The sequence below is a fragment of the Python bivittatus genome, unplaced genomic scaffold (assembly GCF_059951505.1).
Source record: "Python bivittatus isolate LINGU-HERP-01145 unplaced genomic scaffold, Pbiv_v1 ctg000610_np1212, whole genome shotgun sequence".
Taxonomy (NCBI): domain Eukaryota; kingdom Metazoa; phylum Chordata; class Lepidosauria; order Squamata; family Pythonidae; genus Python; species Python bivittatus.
In genome coordinates this window covers 4312235-4322694 of record NW_028277088.1, presented here as the reverse complement: position 1 = coordinate 4322694, position 10460 = coordinate 4312235, and the positions used below count along the sequence as shown (strand labels likewise).

The window sequence follows — 10460 nt, the reverse complement described above, 5'->3', positions numbered from 1 at the left end:
CCCAGTTTTGCACCCTGAGCTCTGATCCATATGCAATTTCTTTCTACCCACCTTCTCCCATCAGCCAGAACAACCTGCGGTGCCACTGATTTCGCAAATGAGATTGTCTCGGCTGGATTGTATGGATTTACTGCCCTGCTGACTAATTAGCTCTCTTGGCTTCTGAGTAAACTCTGATCTTTGCAGACTGAGGTCTGTCCTGAATTTCAGCTATGGAGATCTGGGGGGCAGAAGAGAAAAAAATTGAGGGGGGTCCTTCTGGAGGAAGGTGGCTAAGGTTTTCTGACCAGGTTAGTACCTGGATGAGAGCCCATCAGGAAACCCCAGATCTGTAGGGTACATCGGGAAAGGAGGAGGAGATGGATGAGGTGAAGAAGAAGATAGGGGGGAGGAGGAGGGGGAAGAGGAGGAGGCGTTTATTGATAAGAAAACTGCACGGAGATGTTCATGAAGACACCAGACATTGAGTTCAACTTGGAAAAAACTTGACTTTTTAAGATGCATTACAGTCTAAAGCAGAGACCACTCATAATTCAGTTTATTTATTTACTTGTTCAACTCATACTCTGCCTAATATTTGGATGGGAACACCAGCAAATCCCAGGGTTGTAGGCTAGTCAGGAAAACATGCCAGAAAAGGCAATTGCGAATCACTTCCCTCTTGATGCCAAGAAAACAATATGGGCGGGCATATCAAGTCACAGAATCATAGCTAGAGATTGGACAAGCCATTTTTAAGACAAACCCTGATTGTTGTTTAAGTTGTGCTTAAAATGAGGATGTAGGAATTCTAGGCATAAAACTGAGGAGTTTCTATACTTTTTAAGCTTTTCGTACAAATGTAAATTTCTCTTTCAAGGAGAAGGGGGAACGGTAAGACTCCCTAATGCGTCCTCTCTTATCTTGCTGCCAACCAGATGTGTCGCACTGCAATTTCCAGCAGGGCCATGCAAGTAGAAATCCTGAAATGCTCAGAACCCAAAACTCTTCAGATTCTCTTCATATGATTTCTTCTATAGCAAGCTTTCTGTAATGGTAGGTGGGAAAGATCTTGGGAGATGAGGTGAAGAGATGCTGCCCAAGGAACAGTCAGATAAGAGACAGCACAGCCCTCAGCTGCATAATGGATGGAGAAAGATGCTCAGAAGGGACCCTGCCTAGTTTCTTGGGCTATAAAGGAAACCAGGGGAGAACTGTACTTTCAGACTTGCAGGATTCTGTCAATGTAGCTTTACAATAAAGTAGAATTAGCTCATCTGGTTGTGTTTCCTGTCTGGCCTACCTGGGAAGGCTGACACTTTCAGATGCCTGTAACACATTTTTTGTCAATTATTGTCTGCCCCCTCCCCCCAAAAATCAGGAACACATTCCTGAGGCTATTCTTGGGCTATTGCATGGGGTGTGGTCTTCATGGTATGTTTGGACTGTCTCTATCCACCCGAGTTGGCCACTGATTCCCACCTAGACTGGAAGGGCTAGGAAGGTCGTCTGAGTTAGGCTAGATCCTGACCTCAGTTTTGGTGCATCTTGGCTCCAACTTCTAGACACAACTTCCTGGCTTCCTTTAGATAGTTGCAAAGAGGAATCTTACTGCATAATTCAGGAAGCAGAATCGAGATCAAGTTTTATTCAGGCCCTGGCAGGACTATATCAAGGACCAGAATCCCTCCAGATGCTTTTGAATTCCCCTTGTCCTTGACCATAAGCCATGTTGTGTAGTGGTATGTGGGAAAGGCCTTGGGAGACTGGGCAGAGATGCTGCCAAGGGAAAGGTCAGATAAGAGAAGGCATAGCCCACAGCTGGATAGTGGGTGGGGTAAGAGGCTCAGAAGGGACCCTCCCTAGTTTCGCGGGCTGTAAAGGAGACAGCGGGAGGATTGTACTTTCAGACTTGCAAGATTCTGTCAGTGTAGCTTTACACTAAAGTGAAATTAGCTCATCTGGTTGTGATTCCTGTCTGGTTTACCCCACAAGGCCTAACATCTTGGCTAGAGATGACAGGAAGTGGGGCTACCTAGTCCTCCTTTAACAACATGGTCCCTGGGCTGAGTTTCTAAAGAAAATTACATATATGTAGCTCTCCATCAAAAACAACCCTGAAATCATCTTGTACATCTTATGCAAATCCAGATTTTTATAACCTCGCTTAATTTTGCACAATTTTTGTTAGTGGTGGACGAGGAGGTAAATTGTTCAGCAGAACAAAGCTGTCAACATGTTTAACCAACAGAAATCAAATTAGCTACTGGGTTTTCCAACTTGATTTCTTTGGAAAGTATCTTGGCAACTAGAAATTGGGTACCCTCCACGCCTCCATGGGGCAGAACATGGATTCTATTCCTTTCAGCATTACCTTTTGTGTTCCTGGAGAATACACACAAAATTAGTCCCTCAAAGTAGCACATGCACATCGTGAAAACACACTGCTTTAACTCCCAGCAGATTGCAAAGAATATTGTTAATTAACCAATTGAAATCTGTATTTCATTGAGGATCAGCTCCATATCTAAGTATGTCTACACGGAGTCCTTGTTTAACGACCACAATTAGGACCGGCAACATGACTGTAAAACACAGCAGTTGCTAAGTGAAACCACAACTGTGCTTACAATCTTCCTTCAGCTTTCCTTTGCTTTACAGACCTGCAAAGGTCGTAAATACGAAGACTGGTCGCAAAGTTACTTTTTCATGACCATCATAACTGCAAATGGTCGCTAAATGAGGCAGTCACTAAGCGAGGACGCGCTGTACTGCCATTCTGAGTTTTCCACTAGCCCGGGATTCCAGTTCTTCTTGCCAGAAACCCAGTCACTCCACCTGAGTTTTATGAATACTTGGTGCCTCACGATTGTGGATTTTCTGATGTCGCCGAAGGTATTTTTTCAGCCGAAATTGCTTCCCGCAAGTAAAGCATTTGTGGGCCCCCTCGCTCAGGTGCAGCTTTTGATGCTTGACAAGATTCTTCCTCTGCGTGAAAAGCTTCCCACATTTGGTACAGTTGCAAGGGCCCATTTGGATGTGAATCATCCGATGTCGGAAAAGATTCGTTTTCTGATTGAATGTTTTCTCGCACTCGGGACACTGGTAAGGGGCTTCCCGCGTGTGGATTTTCTGGTGCCTGATCAGATTGGAGCGCCGGCTGAAGCTTTTCCCGCACTCCGTGCATTTGAACGGGTCGCTCAGATGCATCCGCTGGTGCCGGACGAGTTGCCGGTTCATGCGGAAACTTTCCCCGCACTTGGGGCATTTGTACGGCCCTTCCGTGGTGTGGATTTTGTGGTGCCGGGTGAGGTTAGACTTCTGATTGAATTCTTTGCCGCACACCGGGCAGGCGAATATTTTCTCTCCTTTCTGATCTTCCTGCACTATGGGGCTATTTTTCTTGCCTTTGGCAACGCCACAGTGTTTTGCAAAAACAGCAGTGGTGTGACTTTTGAGCAAAACCGATGGCGGGCCAACTTTCCCCCCAAGCTCTGGCTCCAGGGCGGACTCTCCGCTCACGTCGGCTTCCTTTTTGATCCTTTGAGCCAGACGCAGGACGGGGTTTTGGTGGTGCGCACGCTTGCACACAGGGTGTTCTAGATCTTCCTCTTTGATGCTAATTTGGGAGGCGTCCACAAGACTACTGGCACGTATGGCGACCTTCCCTGGTTTGTCGTCCGGCTGAAATTCTGGAGGAAAATTGGAATCTCTCTTTGGACTTGGTTGGTGCTTTTGTTCGGCTGCGTCCGGCGACTTGTCTCCATGCAGAGACCCCAAATGCAGGGCCAAACCCTCTCCCATGGAGAGCTTCCATTCTGTACTCATCTCTATTTCCTTCTTAATCTGAATTCCCCAAGAATTATGAACCATCTTTGGACTGCCTGCATTTTCACAAACGTCTCTCTCCTGCGATCCCATCTGCCTTCGAGTTTTTGGCATCTCCTATGAAAACTCCTCTTTTCTCGGTGCAGTTTGGAACTGCGTTAACCTGTTGGCCTCATCACGTGGTGGTCCCCTTTTCTTGCAACCGCCATGTATGTGAATGAACTCCGTCTGCTTTAGATGGGAAGACAGAGGTGATGGTGAGGCCGGGTCACAGAGTGTTTTTCCCAAGCAAATCTTCTTGAGGACTATTAACATTTCCTTGATATCCTTTTTATCATGTTCATACACTCCACCCTTTTATGAACTCTGAAACTGCCCTGGAACTCATCCGAACGGTTTTTCCCCTGCAAAATTTTTCGATAGCTCTGCAGATTATCTCTTGATACCAAAACCCTTGTTACATTAGTCACTAATATGCAGTTCTTATTGATTGTTCAACTAAACGGATCTTCTAGCTCCTTTTGAGATTTTGCTTTTCCTATTTTGTTTTCTTACACTTCAGATACCAATATGGCTTCAGGATTATAGAGGGATTATGGACGGATGGCCACCTAAGGCAGGATCAATATGAAGCTGCCATTTTCCTGGTAAGCTTTCTTTGCAGGGAAAAAGATAATTAAAAGTTCTGTGTTATTTTTCTTTTCGCTGAGAAATGAAACAGCGTTTGCCCAAGGGGGTTCAAACGAATCTTTCACCTTCGGCTCAGATTTTTCATTGGCAACTTCATTCTTCCACTACAACAGGAGATGCGCTGTCATAATCAATGTGCTGATATTCTAGTCCTCATGATACTTCTTTGGGTGATATTCTTCGCCTTTGTCTGTTTGATTAAAAAAGAAGAAACATGCCTTATTGGGATTATGAAATATATTTGTCTGCAGCCTCTCTTGTTTTCTTCCCACCTTATTTTAACTCCCTCCCTGCATTCTCTTTTATATTTCAGGGATAAAATTACAGCTTGGAACTAAACCTGCTTATATCAGTGGAGTGAGAGTAACCAGCCAATGGTGGTTTATTTGGGGATGTCATCCTAATTTAGCTGGAAAATGTCAGATTGGAAAGCATCGCTTTCCAGGTTGAAGGTGGAGAGACAACTGGCCCATGGGTGTCCATGGGAGTAGGTCAAAAGAGTCAAAATGGCAGCCACAACCATGCATGGATTGAACCATTTGGCCTGCCATCTTGACTTTTTTGACCCTCCGGTGGATGCCCACATCTGGCCCAGCCTAGGAACTGATCTGAATGCTTCCTTCAAGCAACGCCAACCCTATTCCCATCATCCTTCAAAGAGGTGGTGGAAAGCTGGAGCAAACCACTGGGAAGTGGGTGCAGAAGAGATTAGAAAGAGGGGGGCTCCCTTGGTTAATCCAGTAAAATTATACTTTCCATGCATTTTTAAAACAATTTAAAAGAGGCCTCTCCACTTTCCTGTTACGCTGTTGTGTCTGTTAATACCTGATATCTCACCGGAAGATTAAATGATATTGCATGAAGGAAGGTGATTCATGAAGACGCTTTCCTGGGATAGGGAGACGGGATTAATACAATGAAAAACACAGATCTCCACCTGGGGGTAGCTTTAAGGATTCGACATATTGGTGGGAACGACCATGGAACAGAGCTTGCAAAATCCAGGATTAACGTTACCTTTGGCCTTTCTTAGCTTTTGGGACTCTGGTAGCTGGAGAAGAAATTAGCAGTCCTGGGAAAGCAACTTCAAATAACCCTGCCTTGATTGTGCTTAGTACAAGATGGGACAGAGAGAAACTTGGACAAGTTTTCAAGATTCTGCTCTTACTTTACAACAGTGTTTCTCAACCTTGGCAGCTTGAAGATGGGTGGACTTCAACTCCCAGAATTCCCCAGCCAGCATGGCTGGCTGGGGAATTCTGGGAGTTGAAGTCCACCCATCTTCAAGCTGCCAAGGTTGAGAAACACTGCTCTACAGCAATGAAGAACATTCTTAAAATCCCTGCTCTGCCTGTTCCTTGACTGGCCTACCTCAAAGGGCTGTCTTGGAGTAATCTGGGGTTGGATGATGGTGAAGGGGCTGAAGGATCGCCTGGGGGCGATGGAAAAACAGCCAGGAGGGTTGTGAAAATGTCTGAATTTGCAGAAATGGCCAAATGGACCTGTTTGGCCAGCGAAAAAACAACAAAAACTGTTCTGAAAGACTGGGAACCTTATACGGACTTTTTGCTGAAAGAAGAAAGAAATGAAATGAGGATTTATGGATTTAACGATTGGGAATGTGGATTAAATGAGGGGCTGCACGGACTTGTACAATACCCCAGAGGGAGGAGGGACAATATGATTTTAATTATCTGTTGAAGAGAGGGTTGGAAGTCATTCATATATTTCTTAATTTTTGTTTTCTTTTTCTCCCTCCCTCCCTCTTTTCTTTTCTCTTTTGATTTGTCTTTTGTTCTATGAAAAAGATCTTAATAAATAAAAATTTAAAAAGAAAAAAGAAAAACATCCGGGAGGGAAGTCTTAAATCAACTTGGAGCTTTTTTGCCCTGTGAGTCATGATTCATCCAATAGCTTCGGGCCAGCCTTGACTACTGCCACGGGCTGCCCCTTGAAGACACTGTGGAAATTGCACCTGGGCCAGCCTAAGGGCAGGAGTAGCATCTTCGGATCCCACTATGCCAAGGGGGCACCAGCAGCGTCTGAGATCTGCCCAGATGGTGAATGGATGCTCTTTCAGTCTCTCCAAGAGCCCCCACCCCGTTGGTCTTGACTGGGTTCACACAACCTGCAGAACCAGGGTCACCCCGCCACGTGGGCTGCATTCCCCAAGAGGCCATGCCCAAGCAAGCCCAGCTTGGGGCTTTAGGGCCTGGCTTCGCCGTCCCCGCATGCCAAGCGAACGGCTGCGTTCCCACAACGGCTGAACCCCTCCGCTGGACGCGTCGTGTGAACGCGCCAGTAACTGACTGCCGTCCAAATGGAAATCGGGGAGCTGGGGGGGTGGCTGCACCGTGGGACCCCCTGGGGCTTGGAGGGGGGAGGCGGAGGCAGACTCGGACGCGGGCGGGCGGCCGGGGGAGGACGTGGAAGCGGCCTTACCGGGCGGCGCGCGATCCTTCCCGGCCCCGGAGATGGGGGGCTGAGCTCCGTTTGCAAGGGAGGCGACGACCCGCGGGGGGGGGAGGAGGCAGCGCAGGATGCGGGGCGGGGGCCGCGTTCAACAAAGCGCGGGCGACCGTCCCCGGGCAGGGCGGCGCGGCCGTCAGGAGCCGTACAAAGGGCGCCCCGGCGAGGAAAGGGGCGCCTCCTCCGGGAATCTCGCTCCCCCACCCCCGGAAATCGCCGTCTCCAGAACCACGCTTGCATGCCAGGACCTTGGCACGGGCTCGGGGCGCAAGGCTTCCTGGGAATTGTAGTTCTTGCCCGCCAGCCCCCCATTTCCCAGGGACGAGCAGACCGAGGGGCTCCTGGGCGGGGATGCAGGCGGCTGAAAACGGAGCTGCCCTAAAGCCGATGCTCTCCGGAAGGAAGAGGATGAAAGCTTGCAACATTGTAGCCCCCTCGGGGCCTGCAGCAGCAGCCGTTCAAGGGACTAGTCCTCAGCACCCACTGGCCTCTGGGGCCTCGGCAGCCCTCGGGTTCGGCAAACCCCGAATGCCGGGCTGCTCCGTGGCGGTGCTGCGGGGGAGACCGGGGTTTGAGCCCCCTTTGGCCACGGAAGCTGCCCAGGACATTGGGGGCGGGTGCCTCTCAGCCCGGCCTACCTCACAGGGGTGTCGTGAAGAAAACCGAAAGCCCGATCGGAGGGCTGTATACAAGCCTTTCTGTCCAGTGAGGCCCCGCTGCCTCTCCCCGCCATAATCCAAACCCCAAGATTTACCCCAGTGTTTCTCGACCTTAGCCGCCTTAAGATGGGTGGACTTCAACTCCCAGAATTCCCCAGCCAGCATGCTGGCTGGGGAATTCTGGGAGTTGAAGTCCACCCATCTTAAGGCGGCTAAGGTCGAGAAACACTGATTTACCCTAAACTAAAAATCAATGGCGTTGAACAAGTCAACAGATTTCTGCACTGATATTCAGAATCATCCGTCACATTCGTACTCATGCAATGAGTTGCAAGCGAAAAGGATTTTCCCTTTGTTAATCCAGTAACACTAAATTCTTTCCAAGTATTTTCTGATATATATATATAATTTTAAAAGGGGCCTCTCCACTTTCCTGTTACAGTAATTGTGTCTGCTCATACCTGACATCTCACCGGAAGGTTAAACAATATTGCCTGAAGGAGGGAGATCAGTGAAGACGCTTTCCTGGGATAGGGAGACGGGATTAAGCCAGTGAAAAACACCGACCTCCACCTGGGTGTAGCTTTAAGGATTTGATATCTTGGTGGGAACCACCATGAAATGGAGCTTGCAAAATCCAGGACTAAGTTTTGGGACCCCCTTTGGTAAACGCAGTAGCGGACTTCATCTTATGCAGTTCTTCTATTTATATGTTCTTTGGCCAATGTGGAAATATGCTTATTTGAGAGTCCTGTGTTTTCGTCGGCTGCATAGTTTTGAAACTGCGTTAAAGCTCGTTTTTGCTCTTCCTCTCGGTGAAGAGAGTGGGCAGAGCTTTCAGCATCCGTGGAGGCAGCCGCTAAGAAACGGGAAAAACGGGGACCAGATTTTAGGACAGGAAAGAGATGGACACTGCCTTCTGTCGATCTCCTTCATGTCCTAAAATCTGGTCCCCTTTTTCCCAATTCTTAGAGGCTGCCTCCACGGATGCTGAAAGCTCTGCCAACTCTCTTATAATATATTATATTTATATATATCATGATATATGTATATATATTATAATACACACACGCGCACACGTACATACATATATACATACATATATGCACGTATATCTCCCTACTCTCAAGTTGCCAAGGGACAAGAAGCAGGATATTCACTCCCTAAATCGCAACGTCCAGTACAGGCAGCCTATAATGCAGCCAGAGGTTGTGATATAAGCATGCAACACAGAGACACACACACACACAGGCACACACACAACATCACCCCCACCCCCCCAAAATTGCCAGGCTATTTTTAAGGGGGAACGTCTAGGAGAAAGAGAGAAATATGGTGTGACAGATGAATGCCTGTTTATTTATTTACTTATTAGGGTTTTTGAGTATGATAAAAGAATAAAAAGAAAGAAAAGAAAAATAAGAAAAAGAGAAGATGGAAAATAAGAAAAAGAAAAGAAAAGAAGTGAAAGAAATTTTAAAAAGGAAAGGAAAGGAAAGGAAAGGAAAGGAAAGGAAAGGAAAGGAAAGGAAAGGAAAGGAAAGGAAAGGAAAGGAAAGAGTCAGCAAGAAGAAGGGGAAGGAAGGAAGGAAGGAAGGAAGGAAGGAAGGAAGGAAGGAAGGAAGGAAGGAAGGAAGGAAGGAAGGAAAGGAAAGGAAAGGAAAGGAAAGGAAAGGAAAGGAAAGGAAAGGAAAAAAGGAAGGGAAGGGAAGGGAAGGGAAGGAAAGGAAAGGAAAGGAAAGGAAAGGAAAGGAAAGGAAAGGAAAGGAAAGGAAAGGAAAGGAAAGGAAAGGAAAAAGGAAAGGAAAGGAAAGGAAAGGAAAGGAAAGGAAAGGAAAGGAAAGGAAAGGAAAGGAAAGGAAAGGAAAGGAAAGGAAAGGAAAGGAAAAAAGGGAAGGGAAGGGAAGGGAAGGAAAGGAAAGGAAAGGAAAGGAAAGGAAAGGAAAGGAAAGGAAAAAAGGGAAGGGAAGGGAAGGGAAGGGAAGGGAAGGGAAGGGAAGGGAAGGGAAGGAAAGGAAAGGAAAGGAAAGGAAAGGAAAGGAAAGGAAAGACGGAATTATAACTTCTGCCCTTCTTTCTGTCGGGTGGTTGCCATCTTACTCTTTCCATTCCCTCTTTAACCCTTTTGAGTCCCCAAATCATCAATTCAGTCTTTTCTTCTTTCAACAAAAAATCCAGACAGGTAATCCTCAAGTTACGACAGCAGTAGGGACCAGAATTTCCATCACAAAGCAATGCAGTCGTAAAGTGCAACATCATGTGACCACATCCCCTTAGCGACGGCAATCCCAGCAGTCCCTGTTGCCATCGTTAAGCGAGGATCATGGGCTGTTAAGCAAGGACCTCCTTGCAACTTCCTGCTGGCTTCCAACAAGCAGTCAGTGGGGAAGCCGGCAGGACGTTGTGGGTCCCGGGCGGCTCACAAGCAGGCCGGCAGGTGGGTAAGCGGCCGCTGTGGCGCAAGCACAACCGGGCGGGGGGGGCTGCTGCCGGGTGCAGGAGGGACTGTGGTGCCTGCTGTGGCACCGCACCAGCATGGCCGAGCGTGCGGGCACGCACTATGGGGTGCAGGTGGGGGTGCTGCGGGTGTTCGCACATGTGCAGTACAGAATACAAGATCCCTGGGATCTCGTACTCTGTAGTTGGGCTCCTCGGGAGAAAAAGCGTCGGGAGTGGAAGTGACTTACTGGAGCGATTTGCAACTTTCCCTGCCAGCTTCCCCACTGACTTTGTTTGTGGGAAGCTGGTCGGGAGGGCCACAATATAAATATGATAAATAAATAAATAAATAAATAAATAAATAAATAAATAAATGGCGATCAGGTGACTGTGGGG

At 47.6% G+C, this 10460-nt stretch overlaps 1 protein-coding gene across 1 annotated transcript; it reads right to left on the bottom strand.

Annotated features, from left to right (window-relative positions):
- Nucleotides 1-7194, bottom strand: LOC103061713 (uncharacterized). The gene is made up of 2 exons (XM_007443325.4): nt 6940-7194; nt 1-4687 (listed from the first exon to the last, which is right to left on the bottom strand). Exon 2 carries the CDS (start codon nt 3919-3921, stop codon nt 2809-2811), a length of 1113 nt encoding a protein of 370 aa, XP_007443387.1. The 5' UTR covers nt 3922-4687; nt 6940-7194; the 3' UTR covers nt 1-2808.
- Between the last annotated feature and the right edge of the window lie 3266 nt (nt 7195-10460).

Coding starts and splice junctions, on each gene's coding strand:
- LOC103061713 (XM_007443325.4), bottom strand. CDS start 3,921: ATGCCAAAAACTCGAAGGCAGATGGGATCGCAGGAGAGAGACGTTTGT.